General features: G+C 51.7%; 10 protein-coding genes across 10 annotated transcripts; 4 read left to right on the top strand and 6 right to left on the bottom strand.

Annotated features, from left to right (window-relative positions):
- Positions 1–33: 33 nt before the first annotated feature.
- JCM6883_004185 (uncharacterized protein) lies at positions 34–2,483 on the bottom strand (the record flags this gene model as incomplete). The annotated part of the gene is made up of 8 exons (XM_076633223.1): positions 34–104; positions 164–492; positions 560–774; positions 852–1,264; positions 1,331–1,393; positions 1,458–1,601; positions 1,663–2,361; positions 2,426–2,483. 8 exons carry the CDS (start codon positions 2,481–2,483, stop codon positions 34–36), a joined length of 1,992 nt encoding a protein of 663 aa, XP_076486828.1.
- Positions 2,484–2,797: 314 nt separating this feature from the next.
- On the bottom strand, positions 2,798–4,125 carry SUI2 (translation initiation factor eIF2 subunit alpha; the record flags this gene model as incomplete). The annotated part of the gene is made up of 7 exons (XM_076633222.1): positions 2,798–2,823; positions 2,888–3,324; positions 3,393–3,600; positions 3,673–3,805; positions 3,871–3,933; positions 4,000–4,009; positions 4,106–4,125. The coding sequence occupies 7 exons, from the start codon at positions 4,123–4,125 to the stop codon at positions 2,798–2,800; spliced, it is 897 nt and encodes a 298-aa protein (XP_076486827.1).
- A 122-nt stretch (positions 4,126–4,247) lies between these two features.
- Positions 4,248–5,502, top strand: JCM6883_004183 (COP9 signalosome complex subunit 6; the record flags this gene model as incomplete). The annotated part of the gene is made up of 5 exons (XM_076633221.1): positions 4,248–4,279; positions 4,340–4,899; positions 4,969–5,165; positions 5,234–5,302; positions 5,362–5,502. The coding sequence occupies 5 exons, from the start codon at positions 4,248–4,250 to the stop codon at positions 5,500–5,502; spliced, it is 999 nt and encodes a 332-aa protein (XP_076486826.1).
- Positions 5,503–5,796: 294 nt separating this feature from the next.
- JCM6883_004182 (uncharacterized protein) lies at positions 5,797–6,815 on the bottom strand (the record flags this gene model as incomplete). The annotated part of the gene is made up of 6 exons (XM_076633220.1): positions 5,797–5,885; positions 5,952–6,123; positions 6,187–6,276; positions 6,341–6,379; positions 6,451–6,573; positions 6,636–6,815. The coding sequence occupies 6 exons, from the start codon at positions 6,813–6,815 to the stop codon at positions 5,797–5,799; spliced, it is 693 nt and encodes a 230-aa protein (XP_076486825.1).
- Positions 6,816–7,066: 251 nt separating this feature from the next.
- Positions 7,067–8,176, top strand: JCM6883_004181 (uncharacterized protein; the record flags this gene model as incomplete). Its single annotated transcript, XM_076633219.1, has 1 exon — positions 7,067–8,176. The coding sequence occupies one exon, from the start codon at positions 7,067–7,069 to the stop codon at positions 8,174–8,176; it is 1,110 nt and encodes a 369-aa protein (XP_076486824.1).
- A 490-nt stretch (positions 8,177–8,666) lies between these two features.
- Positions 8,667–9,287, top strand: JCM6883_004180 (uncharacterized protein; the record flags this gene model as incomplete). Its single annotated transcript, XM_076633218.1, has 1 exon — positions 8,667–9,287. The coding sequence occupies one exon, from the start codon at positions 8,667–8,669 to the stop codon at positions 9,285–9,287; it is 621 nt and encodes a 206-aa protein (XP_076486823.1).
- Positions 9,288–10,510: 1,223 nt separating this feature from the next.
- JCM6883_004179 (uncharacterized protein) lies at positions 10,511–13,203 on the bottom strand (the record flags this gene model as incomplete). The annotated part of the gene is made up of 12 exons (XM_076633217.1): positions 10,511–10,636; positions 10,699–10,813; positions 10,879–11,115; positions 11,179–11,338; positions 11,397–11,408; positions 11,467–11,966; positions 12,029–12,050; positions 12,126–12,133; positions 12,213–12,279; positions 12,350–12,447; positions 12,505–12,688; positions 12,792–13,203. The coding sequence occupies 12 exons, from the start codon at positions 13,201–13,203 to the stop codon at positions 10,511–10,513; spliced, it is 1,941 nt and encodes a 646-aa protein (XP_076486822.1).
- Positions 13,204–13,482: 279 nt separating this feature from the next.
- BNA3 (kynurenine--oxoglutarate transaminase) lies at positions 13,483–15,382 on the bottom strand (the record flags this gene model as incomplete). Its single annotated transcript, XM_076633216.1, has 9 exons — positions 13,483–13,564; positions 13,637–13,697; positions 13,766–13,782; positions 13,852–14,318; positions 14,382–14,658; positions 14,722–14,782; positions 14,836–14,956; positions 15,015–15,098; positions 15,179–15,382. 9 exons carry the CDS (start codon positions 15,380–15,382, stop codon positions 13,483–13,485), a joined length of 1,374 nt encoding a protein of 457 aa, XP_076486821.1.
- A 1,344-nt stretch (positions 15,383–16,726) lies between these two features.
- JCM6883_004177 (uncharacterized protein) lies at positions 16,727–17,221 on the top strand (the record flags this gene model as incomplete). The annotated part of the gene is made up of 3 exons (XM_076633215.1): positions 16,727–16,880; positions 16,949–17,072; positions 17,140–17,221. The coding sequence occupies 3 exons, from the start codon at positions 16,727–16,729 to the stop codon at positions 17,219–17,221; spliced, it is 360 nt and encodes a 119-aa protein (XP_076486820.1).
- Positions 17,222–17,402: 181 nt separating this feature from the next.
- On the bottom strand, positions 17,403–21,570 carry VPS41 (Vps41p; the record flags this gene model as incomplete). Its single annotated transcript, XM_076633214.1, has 14 exons — positions 17,403–17,678; positions 17,750–17,932; positions 17,999–18,135; positions 18,197–18,272; positions 18,334–18,453; positions 18,512–18,700; positions 18,764–19,043; positions 19,117–19,244; positions 19,311–19,403; positions 19,465–19,568; positions 19,641–20,334; positions 20,400–20,656; positions 20,724–20,865; positions 20,944–21,570. 14 exons carry the CDS (start codon positions 21,568–21,570, stop codon positions 17,403–17,405), a joined length of 3,306 nt encoding a protein of 1,101 aa, XP_076486819.1.
- Positions 21,571–21,982: the final 412 nt, after the last annotated feature.

Raw genomic sequence — 21,982 nt, 5'->3', positions numbered from 1 at the left:
AGAGCACTTCTATCTCGAAGCGCGACAACTCTTCTAAATCTGACCGAGCAGATTCATCCCGAGATGAACGAATAAAAAAAATTCCCAATATTGCAGTTTCTTCCCTATCTTCGTACAAAGGGCGAACCTGATCTCTGGCTCGCTCCCAGTCGACTCGGCGTACCCATACGTCCGTTCGGCCCAGGAGATTCTCTCGCTCCTTCGATCCCTCTTCCGCCGCCGACCTTTCCAGCGACTTCGCCAACTCGTCCTTCCAGATCCCTCACGTTCTTCTTCAACCCATCCGTCGTACTTTCGATCCACTTGAGACTTCCGAGATGGGCGTTCAAGATGGCGGCGATTTGAACGAGAGCATCTTCGTTTGATGAAGAATCGTCTTCTTTGCCGCTCGATGATAGCGAAGGGGAAAGGGAGTTGAGAGTTTGGATCAGAGAAGTGAGGGATGTCGAAGTAGTGTCGAGAGAAGAAGAAAGTGAAGTAGCGAGGTTGTAGCTACGAATCGCAAGTGCCGCTGGTCGTCAGTCTTCGAAAGAACACGCTGACAAGAAACGAAACTCACGCCATTTCTCGTTCTCGCTCAGCTCCTCCCGCACCGCTTCCACCTCGCCATCCAGCTCCCGTAGCGCTTTGATCGACGAGATCTCCGATCTCCTTTTCGTAATTGTCGAGAACGTCGGAAAGCTCTTTCTGTTGCGATTCGATATAGTCGAGCGAAGAGGTGATCTGAGTTTGTAAGGGCGAGAGAGGAAGTACAGAGTTGTATAGTTGTGAAATCTATCAGTCATTCAGAAGGCAAAGTTAGCTAAATCGTATTTTGAAGCGAGAGAGCGAGAGACGTTTTGCGAGCCTACCTGTTCTCCGTTATCTCGCAAGACTCGATCCCACTCCCTTACATCTCCAGCAACATCGGCAAAGTCTCGCGTTCGCTCTTCGAGTTCACTACTCCATCCCGTAACGATTTCATCCAAAGTTTTCCCTTTCAACATTGACGGAGTCGGAGCGGTCGCTGTCGTGCTCGAGAGGGCAGTCGAAGTGGCAGGGTTCGTTGCAGCAGGTTTTGCGGCGCCGAACGTGAGCGCTCCTGTCGAGGCGGCGGGGGCCGAACTCGGAGCCGGAGCGGTCGAAGAAGAATTAGCGGGAGGTTTTGCGCCGAAGAGGGAGGGAGCGGGAGTCGTTGTCGAGGGAGCGGCAGGAGTAGTGCTGGTGGTCGGGGCTGAGCTGGTCGGTGCACCGAAGGAGAAAGAAGGAGCTGAAGTTGCTGGTGCTAAACAAAAGTCGAATCGATTAGTCTCACAATAAGTCTCAAGAGCGGTGTTCTAAGAGGGCTCACCAGCTGAAGGAGCTGAGGTAGCGGGTGTAGCAGATTTAGCGCCGAAGAGAGAAAGTGCCGGAGCTATACGAGCAGAAGTTCAGCATTTGATTTCGCAAAGGAACGCAGAGATGAAACCATCACGTACCTGCTGGTGCGGCTGCAGGGGCCGACGTATTCGTTTCGGCGGGCTTAGCGCCAAAGAGTGAAGGTGCTGAGGTCGTGGCGGGGGTAGTGGAAGATTCGGCGGGTTTTGCTCCGAAAAGTGAAGGGGCGGAAGACGTTGCGGGAGCTGAAAAATCGACAGGTTATGAGCTCGACTCATGTCACTGACATGATAGAGATGCGCTTACCTGTCGTCGCAGGCGGTTTCGCGCCAAACAATCCTAGAGAAGGAGTTGTCCCCGTCGAAGTCGAGCTCGGCGCTCCGAACAAAGGTTTCGGTGCTTCAGCGGGTTTAGGCGCAGCTGGAGCAGGAGCTCCGAAGAGACTCGTCGTAGCCGGGGCAGACGCTGCTGGAGTCGTCGAAGTCGAAGTCGAGGCGGGAGGTTGAGCCGGTTGACCAAACGAGAATCCTCCAAACGCAGGTTTCTTCGCCGCGGCTTCTCCTCCCGAATCATTCTCCCTCTTTCCGCTCGTAGCTGCTGCACCGAATAATCCTCCTGACTGAGCGGGCGCGGTCGGGTTTGAAGCACCGAATAGAGGAGCGGAAGGACCTGGAGTTCCGGAAGGCGTCGTCGATCCTGCTGGATTAGGTGCTGCACCTCCGAAGAGACCTCCTGCAGGTTTGGCTGGAGTAGAGAAGAGTCCACCTCCAGTAGTCGCGGGAGTCGAAGCAGATGCTCCACCAAAAAGCGAAGGAGTAGTCGAGGGAGCACTCGATGCGGCGGGCTTGGGCGCACCGAACGAGAAGGTAGGGGCACTAGTCGTATTGCTCGTTGCTCCTCCACCGAATAAACCACCGGAAGGAGCGGTCGAATTAGTCGTTGAAGCTGGTTGACCAAACAAACTCGTAGGAGCTGCAGTTGAAGGGGTCGTCGTTGATGTAGAAGCTAGAGCATTACAAAGGTGTTGGCGCGCGTCATGCGAGCAAGGCGAGTGAGGGATGAGACTGACCAGGTTGGCCGAAGGAGAATCCTCCGCTTCCACCTCCAAAGTTGAACGCTGTAGACATACGAACTTGTGTGAGTACACTAGAGTCTTCCGATAAGGCGTCACGCGCGAGACCAACCCATATCTGAGATTTGATGTGTTTAGAGTGAGCGCAACTTGAAATCGCTCAAGAAATCGCAAGGCCAACTTGTTCAACGCGAACACGCAGCGCAACGAGATGCTGAGAATGAACAATAGGGTTACATTTTCGGGGTAAAAGTGACCAGCGCGAGTTCTATCTATAACTGACTCTGCCAAAAAAGAGCGAGAAAACTGTCGCAAACTTGCTACTGCTAATCCTCATCACAGCTTTCTCTCCCGTCACAGCACATCTACTTACTCGTCTTCAGAGTCCTCATCACCTGCAGGGAGAGCACGAAGATTTAGTAAATTAACAAAGGGGAAAGAGAGACCGTTGGAACGTACCCGAAACTTCCTTGTTCTCCCTCGCGACTCGGTCCATGAGCGCCGCCAACTCGAGATCATCCGTTTCACTAACTGCCTTGGGTCTCATCTTGACGTTCAAAGATCCGCCTTCCTCTTTCCTAATAACTTCTCCAATCGCCTCGATCGCCTGTTCGAGTCTCTCAATCGCACCCGTCTTATCCGTAGTGTTGCTCACCATGACGTACAGCGGAGGGGCGACTAGTCGAATCTTGATCGGTACTTCTTCCGTCGAGAGGGCTTCACCAGCAGCGAGAGCGTCTTGAATTGTCAGGATTCCGTTGTAGCTGAAATTGGTCACTTCGAGATCGGCACGGATCTTGACAGGTTGAGGAGTGAGTCGTCGAGCAATGTTGTGTCGTAGTTCTTCGTAAATGTCGGAAGGAATGTTTAATTCGCTGAAAACTGATTCAGGTTCACTATTTTCGATTCGAAAATCCAATCGTCAGCTCGGTTTCGTCAGACAGCCTAGGTGAGAGATTCTTACGTGATTGATAGCTTGAACGCATCGTAAGCGTGTCCATATTTCTTGTACAGAGGCCAAGCAACGAGATCGTTGATGTGTTCCATATCGGCTCCCGTCTTCTCGGCAACGTGTCGCATGATGGTGTGAACCGTCTTTGATTTGTTGTACTTTTCTTCGCACTTGTTGACATCCTCGGCGGAAACACGTCGCTTTGACAAATCGATGTAACCTGACGAAAGAGAGAAACAGAATTGAGTTCAAACCATCAGTCAAGGGACAACGGAGAGGAACGAATGCTCACCTTTCTCCTTGTCTACACGCATAACGACTACTACCTCGTTCCTTCCTACCCTGATAAGCTTCTGGATCGAACGAATTCGTCTCCTCGAAAGTTCCGACAAAAGAATCATTCCCTCAATGTTGTCGTATTCGAGCTATAATCACACAAGTGACTCCGAGTCAGCTCAAAGAGAGTCTACGACTTGTACAGAGGGCTTACGAGCTTGACATAGGCTCCCATCTCTTGAATTTGTTTCACTTGAACCATGACCAACTCGTCAACCTGTACGCGCACAACAACGTCCCAATCAGCTCATATAAGACATCACTGGAGAGAGCACTGGCGTACCTCGGGGAATCTATCAAGGAGGGTTGGATAGTTTCATCAGCATGCGGGAAAATCGAGAAATCCATGGAAGGGGCAGTCGCATCGGAAGAGGACAGGGTAGGCTTACTTATCTGCATAGTACCTCATCTTGTATGTTCCTGCTGGCGAACGAGAGTTGAAGATGATGAGAAGAGAGGCAAGCCGGGATCATCAGCTTGACTCCGTTTCATTCACTCGATCCAGCTCATCTCGGCTCCTAGATCAACAGTATGGCTACCGAGGAAGGTCTACAAGTCAGCCTGTGAGTCTCATTGCTTCTCGAGCTCAGGAAGAGAGAGAATTGACCTCCACCTCTCGAAAGTCATCCGCTCCCTCTGCTCAATATCTCTGATCATTACACGCGCCAATCTCTCAACACGAACAACCCCAACGTGAGAGTAGTCGGTGGTCTCCTCGGTACTCAACAAGGTCGCAACATCGACATCATCAACTCTTTCGAACTCGCACTTTCTTCCGCTCCCGACTCGTCTGAACTCGAGTTGGACCACACCTACTTCACTACTCGTCGAGATCAGTTCCGTCAAGTGTTCCCGACGTTCGATTTCCTCGGATGGTATACTGTTGGAGAAGCTCCTACTCCTGCCGAAACTCAACTTCACAAACAATTCTTCGTCTACAACGAATCTCCTCTCTTCCTCCAACTCTCTTCGAGTCGTCCAAGCACCTCAGCAACGACGAAAGATTTACCCTTGACGATCTACGAGACCGTGTTGGAACCGAGGGAGACGGGAGAACCTGAACCGACGTTCGTCAAAGTTGAATACGAAATCGAAACGGGAGAAGCCGAGAAAGTCGCAGTAGATGAAGTTAGCAAAGTTCAAGACGATACGACGAATCCTGCCTCTTCGACCGCATCTGCTCGTGAGTCCTAGCCTCGGGTAATCGAGTTCTCTTCATGGTAGCTGATACCCGAACCTTGTTGCTCGGCAGTGATCGCAACTCTATCGTCTCAACGCAACGCTCTCTCCATGTTGTCTTCGAGGGTAGCGCAAATCACGACTTACCTCACCGCAGTCTCCCAAGGAAAAGCGAAGAAGGACGACGAAACTTTGCGACAAATCCAAGCTCTCGTGAGCGGATTGAAAGGTCAAGTCGGTGGAGGTGAACTTGAGAAAGAGTTCATGACTGTAAGGATTCTCTCTCGTTCACCAGAATGCGAACAGTCGTACTGAGAAGGAAGAACCTTTGCACGTAGGAATACAACGACGCACTCTTGACGACCTATCTCTCTTCATTGACGAAACAACTCTTGACTGCCAATGAGGTGAGTCACACAGCTTCTCTCTCTTAGAATGAATTCAACTGATCTCAATCCGGTTGCAGTTACTCGACAAACAACTTTTATTGGTCACTACGAATCCTTCGGGAGGTCGTTCAGGAGGTTCCGGTGGAGAACGTTTCGGTGGAGGAGGAGGTGGAAAGAAGAAGGCAGCCGTTGGGGCGAGCTTTGCCGATTGGGCCTAGCAAAGAAGAGCTCCGAAAGCCGACAAAGACACCTGCTCCTCCTTTCTCCTCCTGTCCCGCTCACCCCTTTCACCGTCGTTTGTATGTGTACACCTACGCCTTTTGTTCCTTTCGTTCCTTTTCCGCCTTTGTTCGTTGTACTTCCCGCTTTTCCTCTCCGTTTTCCGAATCGTTTAAAATTTCCTCTGGATCCCCTCTGAATCGCAATTCCCCCCCTTTCGTTCGCAATTTTCGTCGAGTCGAAGGAACCTGCGGCGTTCTGCTCGATACCATCCCTTGAGTTGCGAAGACGTTTCAAGGATCTGATTCTTCCCGCTCGATGAGCTTGTATTCCTTCTTGACGTGCTTGACGATATCGCTCCATTCAGTCATCGCACCAATACCTGACAACAAGCGACCTCGATCAGCTACTGCATTCTCACTGAAAGAACTCAGGGAACAAGTCTCGCCGACGTCTCCGCAAGCGAGTTTCTTCGGAACTGGTCCTTCGACCCTGTAGCCCAGCTCGTCCTTCACGAATGCGAGTTGCTTTGCGGTGAGAGGATGCGAGTACATGTGAGTGTTCATTGCTGGGTAGAGCGTCACGGGGACTTGTTGAGGGAGTGCTCGCAGGAGAGAAGTCTTGAGAATCGAGTATCGTCAGTCTACTGTTCCGTGCGCCTTGGGAGGATTGTTAAGACTCACGAGGATGTTGTCGCATAGGCCGTGATTCAATTTCGCGAGAGTGTTTGCTGAACAAGGAGCGACGAGAACGAGATCTGCCCATCTTCGAAGCTGTTTCCCGGACGTCGAGATGGTTAGACTTCAGTGAGTATTGTCGAACGCGAGTGACGCTCACCTCGATGTGTAGAATGGGATCTCCGATCTTTGACCATCCCTGCGAGAAGAGAGAACGGTAAGCTGCTTGCAAAGTGAGAATCGTTTTGCTTTGCGAGGAAAAGAACTCACTGCCCATTCCTCTGCGTCCGTCCATACTTTGACCTCCCCGCCATGTTCTCGCTCGAGCTCTTCTTTGTCAAAGAAGTGTAAAGCTGACTTCGTCGCAACTACTTGAACTTGAACTTTGTCAAACTGTCGAGAACGCGAAACAGAGTCAGGAATCACTCGACGTTTGAGGGGACTATTCGGTTCACCTTGAGTAGTTCCCTCACTATAAGTGGTATCTTGACGCTCGCTACGCTGCCAGAACAAGCCAACAAGACGTGAAGAGGTCGAGCGGGGTATCGCATCGGAACCCGCTCTTCGTCTCCTTGTGCGCCCAATCCGTTCGGTAAGAGGCGTTCTATCGTTTCCTGTAACGTTTCTGTTGACATTGGTAGAGTGTAAGCTGCAAAACGCGACGACCCTCGGCGCTTCCTCTCTCTCTTCTGTCTTTCTCCTCCTCCTTTTCTGCTAGGTCAATCCCACTGATCACTTGTGAGTCTGCCACATCCTTGCTTTATTACCGTGCCCTGCGTGATTCGCTGACTCCGTTGCATTTCTTCTCTCCCTCCTCATCTTCATCTCCATCTCCTCATCTTTTCTGCCCCATCTACAGCTGCTCATTCCTACTCAGATCTCTCGCATGGCACCTTACCTCCCATACGACGTGCTTCGAAGCATCCTCGATCATGTGGCAGACGAACGAGATCTCGCTCGATTCTGTTTAACCTCAAGAGCTCTTCTCTCGGCAGCTCGCCCTCGACTCTACGACACCGCCCGCATTCACTTTTCAGAGTCCCACGTCAATCAATCGAGGACTCTCGAATTGGCCCCAAAAACGTCCCTTCTCCTCTCAACCCTTCGTCAAAATCCTCAACTTTGCTCGCTCGTTCGCAATGTTGATTCTGGAGCCGCATGGGGCGACATGGAATATCCGGAGGATCGGCAAACTCCGTTAGGCCTCTTTGAACCGACAGTCCTGGTCGAGGAGCTCTTCCAACTGCTCATCGCAGCGAAGAATTTCGATCTCGCTTACACTCCGAGCGGAACCGAAGCGAGCATGGACAAAACGGTGGCATCTTTTCAGGAAAGAAATGCCGGCAGGATGCAGCCTTCATTCACTTTCCGAAGTCTGCTGCCGGTCGAACCCGGTTTTGCGGTCCTTCGTGGATCGTACGAGAGCTTCACGCAGAGGATTCCGTCAAGGGACTTCGATTCGACTCTCTCGTGGATCTCTACCCTCGAGCAATCACGACGCTCCCTCCGTCACCTGTCCATAGCCCTGGCAGACGATTTGAATCTCGCCAATTTCGCCAACCTCGAACGTCTCTGCCTCCAACTACCCTCGCGCCTCTCACACCTCCCGAGGGTACCAGCCCTTCTCAGTCGTGTCCTACCGCCTCTCTCCTCCCTCCGCGTGCTCACTATTGACGACTACTACGACAACCGAATTTCCCTCGACTTGCTCGCGACGGACACTCTTGCGGCCGCTCTTCCTCCCAAACTCGCCTCTCTCGCAATCTATTACAGGTGTGAGACATCCTACGCTCCTTTCCTTCCGTTCCTTCACGCTCTCCCCGCAACGAGTTCATTGAAGAGGATGGATGCTGTCAAGAGACTGCATATGAAGTTTGACGGAAGACCAAGGGATTGGGAAGAGATTCGTGACAGTAACAAAGAGGCCACAGTGGTTGAAGAATTTGGGAAACGGGGTATCAGGTTGGTTCTCGAGCAGAAATGGTTCATTTGGTAGAATGCGTACGTCTTCTCGTTCGGCTTCGCTAGATTAAGCTTTTTCCCTGACGCCGTTCTTGCTCTATGACAGTCCCTCTGCACCTCGACGACTAGTTTGCACGCGAATTTCGGTCGGGTTTGTTTGAGAATCCTCGCAAAAAGGTAGTTCGAACCTGTTCTTGTGTTTGCCGCTCGAGATTGGTATTCGTTCGGACCTTGAGAGGTTGCTTGACCGCTCAGTATTGACGTGCTCTGCTCTTGCTACCGATATCGCTGCTTCGGACTTGCCGCGGTATTCAAGGGAGCACGGGTCGCCCAGACAATCGGAGCGAAGTTCGCTCGTCTTTCCTCTTCTTCTTCTCATCTCTCTCGCGCTAGAGCACACCCAAGTGAGTCCATCTCCTCCCAGCTTCGCGATCCTCTCGAAACCCCTGACCGTTTCCGTAGATTCTCCAGGACCACTCAGACAACTCGTTCCCTCCCCCTTCTCCTCTCATCTTCCTGCCTCGATGACGGAGCAAGTCTCAACCACTCTTTACCTCCCATACGACGTCCTCGACAGTGTCCTCGATCAAGTATCGGCCGATCGAGATCTCGCGCGATGCTGTCTGACCTCGAAGGCTCTCCTCTCAGTAGCTCAACCCCGATTATACGACACTGTTCATGTCCGATTCCTCGTGTACAAAGGCTATGGTCCGCTAGGTGTGTTGGACCCGAAAACGAACATTCTCCTCTCGACCCTTCGGCAAAGTCATCATCTCGGTTTCCTCGTTCGTACTGTCAAATGGGAGGGTCTCAGTGTTTCACTCGAACATGGATATGAAGCCCCACCTCGCCTCTCTCCCCGGGAAGTGGCGGACCTTTTCAACGAGCTTCTTCGACTCTTCCCCTCGGTGAAACGCTACTGGTTGATCAAGATCCCGCAACCATACCAAGCGAACATGGACGAGGTTATTCAACGTTTCCAAGGCGCGCGAAATGACAACCGGATCCCCTCGTTCAACCTCAGTGTCGATCAGCACCTCAGGCCCTCCGAGGCGGTTCCTCGGGCAGCGTACGAAGGCTTCGAACAGACCTCACCTCCCAGCATATTCGGCTTTAATCTCTCTTTGGCTACCTATCTCGGATAGTCCCAGAACTCCCTTTGCCACCTCGCTGTTTCCCTGACCGATGATTTGAACCTCTCGACTTTCATCCATCTCGAAAGTCTCTCACTCAAAGTACCCGCGGATCTCTCAAAAGCAGTGAAGAACTTGACTCGAGTCCTCTCGCCCCTTTCCTCCCTCCGATGCCGCCTCCTCGATGTATGGCACGAGAAAATCCTCATCGACTTCCTCGAAACCGGAAGTCTCGCCAAAGCTCTCCCTTCCCACCTCTCGGCTCTCTATATCCAGTACTATTATAGAACCTCTCCTCATGAATCTCACCTCGCTTTCCTCCGCACTCTCCCGATGACGAGCAGCCTGAAGAGACTCAATTTCCTCGGAATCCGTGGAAACTTCCTCAACCCTGAACAGGATGAGAACTCGAGGAAGGACGGGGTCGAGACTTTCGATTGGAGGAAAGAAAGAGGTCTGGTTGGAGAGTTTGCTAACCGCGGTATCAGGTTGACTTCTGGCGAGAGATGGTCGATTTGGTAAGATCTGTAAGCTTCGCTCTCTCTGCGGTCACCTTACTTCGATCTCTCGGAAACTCGACTGACAGTCTTGTTACTTCCACAACAGCCGACGGTAAGGTTCACTGAAGTCGAGGCGGATCGTTGGAAACGGAAAGAAGAGCGAGCTGAGAAAGATACAAAAGGCGTGGTCGTAAAGATTGTTGCTCTTCCTGTCGATTTGTTTGCTGTGTGAAGATTCACTGTTTTCCTATTCATCGCCCTTATGGCGTGCCCGAGAACAGAGTCAGTATCGAATCGCTCTGATATCGAATCGCTCTGGTAGCGAATCGCTCTGAATAGCTTCTTCAGTCGGGAGTTGCCGAGGCGCAGAAGATCACGAGGGAGCAACACTCGGCGAAAGAGTCGCTCTGGAGGCACCCACGCTTGACAGCCTCTACTAATTGGCACGAGCTTGGAAACGTGACTTTCCCGACACTCTTCGTTCTCGCACGCTCGAGGACTTGGCGACTTCTCGTTCATCCCTGTGACCAGTGCCGATCACTAAGCTGCATGATACGAGATTGTCCATTGGAGATTGCAGATGAGGAATAAAAACGATCGTGATGAGGATTAGATACTTCCCGAAGAAAAGAAGCACGTCGAGAACCAAGAGGATGAGCGAATACCGAGGAGATGAGAGAGACCAGAAGGGAGACAGCGGATCAAGGCAGCGGAAGGATGCGATCCGAGAATAGCTTAGGTCTTCTTGAGCATGTTGAGGATCGCAGAGTTTGAGACCGGTGGGCTCTCTCCAGGCCCGACCATAACCTTCGTGCCGATCGATGGAATCTCATCTGCGAGAATATAGATCCATCCGGGTCCCTATTCAAGACAAGCTGGGAGGTCAGACTGACGCGACATAACCGAGCTCAAACCGAACTCACGGGTGGGAAGATTCCAGTCGTCGCAGGACCTTTGATCGTCAACTTGTTTGCATTGTTCCAAGTCGACACGAGCTCGACGAGACGTTGCGAGAAATGAACGCCATGAGTCGAATACCTTTTCGAAGCGAAGAATTCGAATTAGCCTCGACATCGTTCGCGAATTCGAATGAGGAAACTAACCCGAGATCCATTACTACTGCTCGCACGTTCTTCGTTCCCTTTGGCACGTTCACGGTGACGGTATACGACTTTCCGTACAGAAGTCGAGCGAAACCTTTCGTGAAAGTTGGGCGGGCGAGTTTCATGTAGGGAGGGGAGAGGATCTCAACTTCGTAACGCGAGGAGTATTCGACAGTCGATACGGCATCGTTGGGGTTCGAACCGGCTACGAACACCTCTCCATTCGGCAACAAAGTTCTGAAGTTACTTGATCAGCTCCGGTCTCGTTGAAAGGAAAGGGTTCTCGAACAGCAAACTCACGCAGAGGAATGATAGAGACGTTCGATGTTCGAAGCCGTGAACCCGGCATTAGACCAACGAGCTGAGGGCTTGGATTCGTTGGGATCGTACAGGAGCGGGACGAAGTTCGGGTCTCGAGCGTTTGAAGCTCCGATTTCGTCTTTCACGTTGCCGTATCCGGCTATAGCAACAAGGCGTTCAGTACATGAGCAGGAAGGGCGGGAGACACTATCACGAACCGATTCCTTGTTCTGAAGAGAGCAAAAGTCAGCTACAAAAGGTCAAGACAAAAAGAGAAAAGCGACTCACTGGCGCCATTGATGAGGAGAAGACGACCATCAGGCATGTTGATGAAGTCTCCCATAACCCTCGGAGTCGGCATATTGCTAGTCTTCCATCCTCCCTTGATTCCAGCCGTGTTGAGAACCATTCTCGAACAGAGCTTCGATGCGGGCACCTTTGCCGAGATCTTCCAGGGGTCTAGGTCGAGGTTTGCGGTAGTTCCTCCGCAGAAGAGCACTTCGGGAGTCCAGTTGTTGGCGATCGTGAGAGGGAGAAGCGCTGAAGCGGCCGAGGCGGGATAAGTCACAGTGACGCCGTTGGGAAACGACGGTAAGCGGTATTCGGTGTTCTTCTTCCAGTCGTATATCATCGCCATCTTATTCGCAGCGACAAAAAGTTGTCCGTTCGGGAGCGTGTAGAGGACCGGAAAGAGATTCGATTTGAGAGCGTCGTGTAAGAACGACGAGTAGATCTGCAAGCCGTTTCCCTTCGGTGGGTAGTACTCGATCGTCGGATTGTCAGTGCTTCTGCTCAGGACACAAGAGTCAGTACAGCGAACGTTCGATAGAGTTCCCGATCCGAGACTCACTCGTCGTTGTTGTAGCCTCCCGCTGGATGGCACAAACACGATCAGGAGATTCTCATCAGCGAGTGAAGACGAAGGAAGAAAGGAATGATAAGCTCACCGACCATTCTGCACGGGACGAATCCGCAACAGGCGAACGCAAGTGAGTCAATTGGAGCTCTTTTCGAGAAGCAAACGGATAGCTCACCCTCCTACAATGATCAAAGAGCCATCGGTGAGACGAGTACTCGTAGGATACCATCGAGCCGAGGTCACTGCGCGAGAAGAAGAAGTTAGTCTCAAAACTTCATGCTGCGAGAGTTGCGAAACCCGAAGAGAACCTACATCGTACACGGTCGGGCCACTCCTGGACGTCGCAATTGTTGTTAGAACAAGGAGTGAAGAGTCGGACCGCTGCGAGTCCATCCCCGGCTGCGTCGTTCCTGTCGAACTCGACAAAATCAGCTTCTTCTCGATGCGCTAGACGAAGGAGAACTTACATATAGGTTTGTTGCGGATTGCCTCCGACTGACACGAGAGTGCCGTTCGAGATCCATCCACCTCCAGCACAGAAGGAATTCGTCTTGAGATCGAGAGCTCGAACCTTCTTCGTCGAGACCGTGTAGACGCTACCCCATGCCGAATGACCTTTGACCTGGAGTGGGTTATTCTCGGCCTTGTCATCTACGTAGACGCAGGGCACGAGTATCGACAGAAAAGTGAGGAAGGGTCAGACGAATGAGTTAGTTTCGCTTGACGTTATACCGAAGAGAAGACGATAACTCACAGATGACGATGTTGTCGTCGTCGACAACCGTGATCTGCATCGCCCCGACTCCCGTAACTCTAGCGCGTCTGAAAGGTTTCGGTCCGGTCCATCCTTTCCCTAGAGCGCGCTTCTCGTGTCCGCGCCACCTCTTTGCGGCTTCATGACCATCGACGGAACGCTTGAAGACTTGAGAGAATTCATCTTCGGAAAGCTGCTCGTAGTCGGAGGGGAAAGGCTCGGGGAGGAGGTTCTCGTCGTCGAACTCAGGGTCGTCGGAATCAAAGAGACCGGCCGAAGATTCGAAACTGCCGAATACTGGAGCGACAATACCGAGAGAGGATTGATCAGAGGTGGGAGAGGCGCCCTGAGCGGTGATGGTTGAAGCGAGGAATAGTGAGACGGCGAAAATGGCTCGTCGAGGAGAAGCCATTGCGGTCGAGTTGGGCGACCTTCTGAGCAACGGCAGTCGAAAGAGCAGGATACGAGTGAAGCGGAAGAGAGAGGGAGAAGGGGAAATTGTTTCCCTTTGATCGAGGGAGAGAGAGGTTCGTGCGCTTCTGCCCTTCATCATTCACTGCGGCGAGAGGTTCGCGCGCCCACGAGTAGATTAAGTTCAGCCGAGCCAACGGTTAGCTGAATCCGAGCTCGGGAATCTCTTCTCGTGAGGGATTTTACTTTTATTCCACTGCGGCTCGGTTCCATTCCTACTTCACGCGTCCTTAATGTAAGGCTTGAGGGCGAGGAGTCGTTCGGTAGCCTGTCGAAGTGTGTCGGGGTCTTTGCAGAAAGCTCTGTGGGAGTAGAAGGGGGAATGTCAACAAGAGCCGAGGGAAATCAGGCAAGAGAAGAGCAGCAAAACTTACACTCGAATCCAGTTCTCGCCAAGGGACCAGTGTTCTTTCGAGTAGAAGTCTGTAGGAGGGACTACGAGTGCTTGAGGGGTGAGCAACGATCGGTCGGTACAGAGTAAAGCGAGAGAGGAAAGTGCTCACTGAACACGACTTTCGCGCTGTGTCGTCGAGTGTACGATCAGTCGCATGACCTCAAAGCTAAACGAGAGGGGAGAGAAAACACTCACGTTTGAGCAATGAACCAAGCACAAATCCAATCCTTCGCCCTTCCTTCGATTAACTTTGGAATCTCGAAATCTGCCGGAATTTGCAGCCGACTCGTGTTGACCAAGACGAAGTACGCCCCGTGCGGGACCGTGTATGGTAGCCCGAGTTTGTCCAATCCTTCCAACAATACTGCTTTGCGCTCGTCGTAAGCTTTCCTCTGATCTTCAAAGTACCCATTCTCGAGAGCTTTCTCGATTCCGACCGCCGTTGCTTCTTGCGCAGGTCCGTTTACGCAGAAGACGATTCGAGTATGTGCTGCGGTGAGAGGCTGTATGAGGTGATGAGGCCCGACGGCCCACCCGACTCGCCATCCCGTCGCTGAGAAGGATTTTCCAGCAGATCCGATCGTGATAGTTCGGTTCCAGAGATCGTCTGAGAGAGAAGCGATGCGAGTGTGCTCACGACCCTCAAAGGTTAAGCAGTCGTACTGGCGAGTACGAACAAGATTGTTAGAGTCAGAACTCTGAACAATGAGACGGGGCAAACTCACGACTTCGTCTGCGACGATTATCAAATCATGTTCTTCTGCGATCTTTCCAATCTCCCTCAATTCGTCCTCGTCGAAGACTTTTCCAATCGGGTTATGAGGTGTGTTGATCCAGATCTGCTTCGTCTTGGGAGTGATCGCTTTCCTCAATTCGTCAAAGTTGATCTTCCACTCGCTCGCGGAAACGTTTGAAGTCGAAGCGCCTTCAGGTGCTCGAATCGGTACATATACTGGAACACCTCCGTTGAAGGTGATTTGAGGGACGTATTGATCGAAGAAGCTGGTGAAAGAAGAATGGTTAACTCACGGCAGAGAGGAAAGCTCTGGACGTTGCAAAACTCACGGTTCAAAGATGATGACTTCGTCGCCCGGTCGAGTAAACGCGCTCGCAAAAGAGTACATGCCTGTCGGAGTGTCAGCTGGCGGTCGAGAGCTTCTGAGAGGGTGAAAGACTTACCTTCGTTCGCACCTGCAGTCACCGTAATTTCGGTATTCACATCGAGCTCTTTTCCCCGCTTGAACGATGGCGAGAGGTACTTCGATAGAGCTTGTCGGAGGTGAGCTGAACCCCTAGGAAGCTATCGAAAGAGTCATATTTAGCTCAGTTTCGGCGAGCGAATGAAGAGCTCGACTCACCTGATAATGATTGCTCGCGACTGTCTCGAGGGCCTTCACATGGGCTTCACGAATGAAGTCTGCCGGCGCCCAGTTCATAAATCCCTACCAATGGAAGGGAGAAGAGGAAATCAGCAACTTGTGGGGAGAGAAACAATTCTCGAGAGAGCGAGGGAGAGACGGACCTGACCCAGATTGAGCGCATCTTTCGGTACATGACCTGCCAAAGGTGAGAATACTGACCACACGTCCGAGGATTTCGCTAGTTCGGGAGCAACTCGATCAGAAACGGGGAATCGATTAGTTGTCGACATGGCGCGTGACGTAGGGCGGACGAGAAGGGCGGGAGAGAGACGAGTGGAGAGTCGAATAGTACACCTATGGAGCATACAACTGCAAAGGCGGGAGTGAAGTGCTAGATAGAATCCGCCTCCGAGGTCAAATCTTGCGCCATTTCCAAGTTGGAAAATCTGATGCGCAGCTAAGATTTCTCAAGGCAGGGGGATTGGTGAATCGAATGTGTGCGAGCTGTGTGAGACTGGAAATTTCAGGGCAAATCGACCAAAAGGAGTCATTCGTTTCGCAGTCTTCGGGCCAAACCTCTTGCTTTCCTCGATCCCTAAGCAGACCAGTGAGACTCGAGAGATGGAAGGAGAGCCGTCATAGCCTCGCGGGTGGTATCATCTGCGACAGTGCTTTCTGGCATTTCCGCAACTTGACTGAGAATCCAATCATTTCTTTCTTATCTTTGTGCTCGGGCACGCGAGGTACACAGTGAGGTTTTTAACCGAGTGATCTCCTATTGCTTATTGCAAAGTAACATCCGCAACGTGTCAAGTCTCCGGACTTTGTCCAATCTCTCGCTGAGAAGCATCCTCGAATCGCTTCATAGAATCCGTTTCTTTTCTTTTTGGCACTCGCTCTAACTTGCCTGTTCAGACCATCTACTCGTGCTCGATCGGTGGAATCGGTCAAACGAGCTTGACAGAGACGAGAACAGAGTGAAAAGTCAACGAAACGAGACAGCTCAAGCTCAACAACGCTCGATTTGACCCAGTCTCGCAGATTCTCCTGTGGGTTTCACATCCTACGATGGTCCGCTTTGTGAGAGATAACGGCAGAACCGGCAGAAGTGGAAGCCAACGAGCTACTCAGGGTTTGCGACGAGCCTAAAGACGATTCGGTCAACATGACCCTTTGCTGTTTTGCCGACGTTCAAACACATGAGAGCGTCGCCCGTCGCTTTCTCTTCCGCGTCTGTTGATCAGAAAAGTCGTCGAGCCAGAAATGTGTCGTCTCACCAGTTTTACCTTTCCGTCAGGATTGTTGAGAGGCCAGGCAGCCAAATGCCGCTTCCTGGAGCCACTTCCTCTCCAACGAATCCCCGTCCTCTCAAGAATGTACTCGTAGGTGACACTTGGCCGGATATGAGTTGGTATGGGCGAGAGTGTCTGATTCGAGCCGAGGTTCAGCTCAATTGCGAAGAGTCGCCGGGTTTTCAGATTATTTTCGCAACGACGTTAATTTCCTTTTCTTAATTTCAGCACATCTGTATAGGCAGCTCTGCTACGCCGCTGAACATCTAGGAGAGAACGGAAGGAGACGGGAAAAACTTCGATGCGGTCATTCGAATCTGAGCGACCGCTCGACGTTCGACGCTCGACTCGCAATCGACTCTGTTCCTTTTTCCTTCTACATTTCACTCCTCGATCTATCACTTCACACACTACAAGATGCTCCGCTCCGTCCTTCCCACTCTTCGCACCACCGTCATCGCTCGTCGCTCCTTCGCCTCGACTTCGATCGCCCGCGAATCATCCCCTCTCGACTCGGTCAAGCAAACCGCTGACAAGGTCAACAAGGTCGTCGGAGATGCCGCTGCCAAGGGTGAGCGAGCAATCCGCTGTATCGAAGAGAGATCTCGGGACGCTGACGTATTGAGTTTGATCAACTAGGCATCGAGACGGTCGAGGGAGCTGTAAACGCTGCGACTGGTGCTGTCAAGGGAGAAACTGGATCCCTCTCGGCTGAGGCGCAGAAGGCTGGTGCCGACCTCAAGAACACCGCTCAAAAGGCCGGGTGAGTACAGTGATTCGAACTTTCCACTATAGATTGTTGAGCTGACTCTCTTCCGCATCTTCGATAGATCCGAGGCTCAAGCCACGTTCAACAAGGGAAAGATTGACCTCGAGCAAGCCGCCAAGGACGTCAACGGACCCAAGAACTAAAGTTTTCTTTTGAAACAAATTGTGTATTTCGAAGGCAGTACAAATGCAGTAACGATGTAACCCGGGCGTTCCTCTTTCTAGCCGTCAGAATGCAAGCGAGAGAACAGTGCTCGACAGGAGAAATGTTTATAATTGAACAACAACAGAAACGAACAAACGAGCGAAGATTGCGAGATTACGTTTAAACGACATCGACTCTGACTACTTTCCTCCGTTCCCTTTCTCTTTGGTCCAACAACTGCTCTCGGAGTTCCTTCACGAGCCTCAACTTCTCTTGCATCGCTCTTCGCGCCGGGAGGGAAGGATCATCGCCAACGTCGGATGAAGCGAGCAAGGCAGCAGCGACGAGTTGGTCTCGCTTTGTTGTCGCTGTCACCGTTGCCGAAAGGAGCGAGTCGGTTTGGAGAGCCGGGAATGCAGAGATACCGAGGTAAGTTTCTCCAGACAAGAATCGAATCTGCGACAACAAGCACGGGATGATAGTGAGCACAATCGAGCGCAAGAAAGACTGATCATGAGTGAGCTTACACCGAGAGGAAGCGACGAGGGAACAGGTCCTCCTGCCAGTTGAGGATAGATCGATTCTCCCGTGAGCTTGTCTTTCGTTTCCGCGGTCCAGAGGAAACCCGTCGTCTGACTGTCGTGAAGCGAGAGAGTGAGATGTCGACAGTCACTATAGAGGATACTCTTGCATCCTTCCATGAGCGACAACTGTTCGAGCACCGAAGCATCGTGAGCGGAACTCAACTTCGCGAGAAGCGACAATATCCAACTCACCTGTAGATTGAAATCTTGCAAGATCTTGATCAAAGCGGGTTTCAAGCCTGGAATCTCGAGACCGTTCTTGATTCGACGGATCAAACGTAGAGGATCGATTTCGGCGCCGACGTTTTCGAGCAATCCTCGAATGAAGCCTGTTTTGATATCGCGGTCAAATTCTGCGGCGATCTCACATAAAGTGACACGAGTGCTCACGAGGTTTCGTTTCCGAATATCGCAGAAGGTCTTCCCAAAGATCATTGTCGTTTTGTTCTTTCGCAAAATCGATAGCCTGCGGAAAGCGAAATGGTGAGCGGCGAAACTCGAGCGATCCTGAGGCACAATATACTCACTCTCTGGACGTCACCGAGTCGTTCGATAATCAAGTTCAGAGCACGCTTGTTGTCTCCCATTCGACCGAGGAGGAAAACCATTTCCGGAACGAGATCTCGAGAATCGCAAATCTTATATGCCTGACGAGAGTGCAACGAGTCAGCACGCCTCAGAATGAAGGAGAACGCAAGAACTTACTCGTTCCAAGCTGTAGTAATTGCTCGCTCGCAAAAAGTCCATCAACTTTGAAGCATTGTATTCAGCGTAGAGATCGACTTGAAGGTCGCTGTAATCGAAGGCTAGATGAGGGTCTTTGTCGAATAGGGCGTCGAGGTATAAGAAGAGGTAATGTCTATGATTCTGCAATTGTGCGATGACTCGGGGTATCTGTTTCGGAGAAGTTGAAATCGTGAGCTCGTTTCGCCGTATGAAGTGCGGAGGAGTACTAACAGGTATAGAATGGGTATGGTCGACGAGCAGGTCGATAGCAGTACCGTGTTGAGATTCTTCGCGTTTGTGACGTTTCTCTTCGTCAACTCTGATTGAACCGTTCTCCTTCGAGGTCCCTTCTCGTTTCTTCTGAAGCTCGCGATCAAACTCGATGAGCAGCAGTGCTTGATCTTGAATGTCGGTGAAGAGGTTGTGCTCTCGGATGAGCGCGAAGACGTTCGGGTCGCGTAGCTTGAGAAAGTAAGGAAGGGCTTTTCCAGGTTGGCGATTGAGAAGATACCTACATGAGCACAGTGAAGAGTCAGAACTGGTGACAGAGAGTCGCCGGACGCGAGAGAGGGGAAGTAGCTCACAAGTCCGCGATGCTTTGCATCAGGACTTGCGATTTCGGAGTTCGCTCGAGTTGGTCCTTGATTGCGAGGATGACAGCGCCGACGTCGTAAATCTCAGTCGGCCATGTTTGAATCGTTCGATGCAGAGCCTGAAGAAAAAGATATGGCTCAGTTCAGAAGACTCGCCTCGTTTGTTCGGAGAATCTTTGACGCACCGCTTGATCGTGACGGAGGAAATGGGCGAGAATCATCTCGTAAACCAAGCGAGACAGTTGAGGATCATGGATCGGTACGTAAGGAACGATTGACTGAAAGGAGTGATCGATCTGGTGAGCTTAGAATGACTTGCAAGGAAAGAACGCAACTCACGTCCATCTTTCCTTTGTCTGCGAACAAGAAGACCCAATCTTCCCACATCTTCGCGTTGATTCCCAGAATCTTTGGAGTAGCGGCCGCAGCGACGTCGAATTGACCTAGACGAGTATGGTCACGAATGAGCGACAGGTCACAGGTTGGAAGAGATAAGATAGAGGACCGTAACTCACCGTCGTCGACGAGGAATTGAAGGTATTTCGTTCCGACATCCGTCACGTCGAATCCTCCAACTTGTCCGAGACCTGACTTCTCGAGAGCGCGCAGAGCTTCCTCGTACCTTCTCTGCTCGATGAGCCAGACGATGTGATCCGATTCGTCTCGTTCTTGAGCGACGACGATATCCTTAGGCGAAATCACGTAAAAGCTCTTCTTGTCGGCAGAGGGACACAAGCTATAATCTCGGCATTGGAATCGAGCGTAGTCCCTCAATCCGATCGCATCCGAAGAGAGTTCTTCTCCATCTTTCGAGATGATTCGTAACTCTGGTCGACTACCCGCCTTCCGCCGTTGTTCGTCTCGATTCTCGGTCGCTTCGTTGTCGTAAAGATCTTCCGTAAGATAAGCGAGGATGAGAAACGAGTCGCCGTACGGTACGATGCCGGAGATCATGCAGTCGACCTGGAAGATTGCCGTTACTTCGACGAAGAGTTCGGTCGAGGAAGGAAGCGGTACGCCAAGTTGACCTCGTTTCGTTTCTCGTTCCTTAACGACTGCGACTTTGATGAAATCTGCCCAGGCGATGAAGAGGGTTCGATCGTCGACCCAATGTAGGCTGCATTTGAAGAGGTCGGCTCGGGGCGAGTCTTCGGATCGAGCGATGTAGGTGATTCGTTGAGACGATACAGTGTCATATACCCGTACTCCCTGCGATCCAAATAGTCTGTGTGAGATGGAGCGGTGACTGGTGAAGGAGAGGAACGTCGACTCACAGCATCACTCGCCCAAGCGATCAGCGTTCCTCTCCATTCTGTCGCCCAAATCGGTCCCTCTCCCGAGTACAGTACTGTCTCCTTGTGTCCGAGCCATCCCTTCTCGGAGAGTATCAGACTTCCTGCCATTCCTCCAGAGACGAACTGGCGAGTACTTCGTTTGCTGAAATTCGGTTCGAGTGCGACACATCTCATCGGTCGTTGCAGGTCAAAGACGTGCGCTTCTGGCGTCGTTAATGAATGTATCGCCACTTTGCCTGTTCGTGTTGTATGGTGATGTCAGTGAAGGAAGAAAGGAGCTGTCGAGAAAGGGAGGGAACTTGCCGTCCATCGAAGCGCTCGCCACGAATTCACTTTGTAAGTCGAGACTGAGATCGTTGACCATTGCTGCATGAGGTCGGAATGTCTTGAGTAACCTTCCGTCGAGGTTGAGGACGTAGACAGCTCCGTTGTGACTTCCGAGAACCTAATTTTGTGATTTCGCACGAGAAGAGTCGGTCAGCTTTCATCGAGTCGAGCAGTGGAGCGAGTCGAAAGAGCTCACGATGTACTTGTCACTGACGAGTAGAGCGCTCGCCGTGTCCTTCCCCAAGATCCCTTCCGTTGATCCGCCTAAGCGAGCGTATTTCAGAGTCGGTTCTTCATCTTCCTCCTCCTCGTCCTCTTCGTCTTCCTCTGAGGATCCCTCGTCCGCTCCTTCTGACTTTGCATCATCGTCTTCGTCGGGTGTCGTCCCTTCTAAAGGATCAGGACCTGTCGAGGATGATTCCTCCTCTTCGACTTCCGGCTCGCCTGACTCGCTTCGTTCCTCCGATTCTGACTCCTCTTGCTCTTTAGATTGTTCTGAGCTGTCCGCATCGTCCTCTTCGCCCGTCTGTTCCTCTGTACTCCGTGATCCTGTTTCATCATCATTCATCTCCACTCTTCCTTTCCGCTTCCCGATTGTCCCGAGTCCTTCTGTAGACGCGATCACGTCTCCGATTCCTGCTTGACCTTTCCCTTCGCGCCTTGACTCCTTCGTCCCGTTGCTGCTTGCTAGAGAATCGAGGTTCGTTATAGTGGGGTCGAGAGGAGCTCTCGAGAATCCGGCGGATGAAGTGGTCGAGGGCGGGGAGAAGGCTATCGAGAGTGATTTAATCGAGGAAGAAGCGGAAGCTATTGAAGGCGGCATGATGAGGCAAGAGAAAGAGGGAGAGAAGCGATCGGAAGCTCAACGCACTTCAACTTTCGCGACAATGATTCAGGCCTCTTGCAGGCATCTCTCGTCAGCCGCGGGAACCAGATTCGACTCTCAAGCTGACGAGGAACCGCCTATCGAGATGAGTTCCTTGTAACGAAAAGGGGTAAACACGTGACAAACACAGAGAGCGAGAGAGGAAGCAGAGATCGACCAATCAAACTAGAGAGAGCAGGAGAGGATAGTAGGGGAGTAGTAGTAGGAAGGGGAAAGACTAGAACTAAGGAGAAAACTCGAAGAAACAAGGAAAATGGTAGAGCACAGGAGAGAAAAGACATGACGACGAAGAAAAGGGGAGACAGACGCGCAAAGGGAAAGGCAGAAAGAGAAACAAGCAAAGGTACAG

The sequence above is a fragment of the Sporobolomyces salmoneus genome (assembly GCF_050403485.1).
Source record: "Sporobolomyces salmoneus JCM6883 DNA, S_salmoneus_JCM6883_v1_ctg35, whole genome shotgun sequence".
Classification (NCBI taxonomy): Eukaryota; Fungi; Basidiomycota; class Microbotryomycetes; order Sporidiobolales; family Sporidiobolaceae; genus Sporobolomyces; species Sporobolomyces salmoneus.
This window is presented reverse-complemented; position numbering and strand designations above follow the sequence as displayed.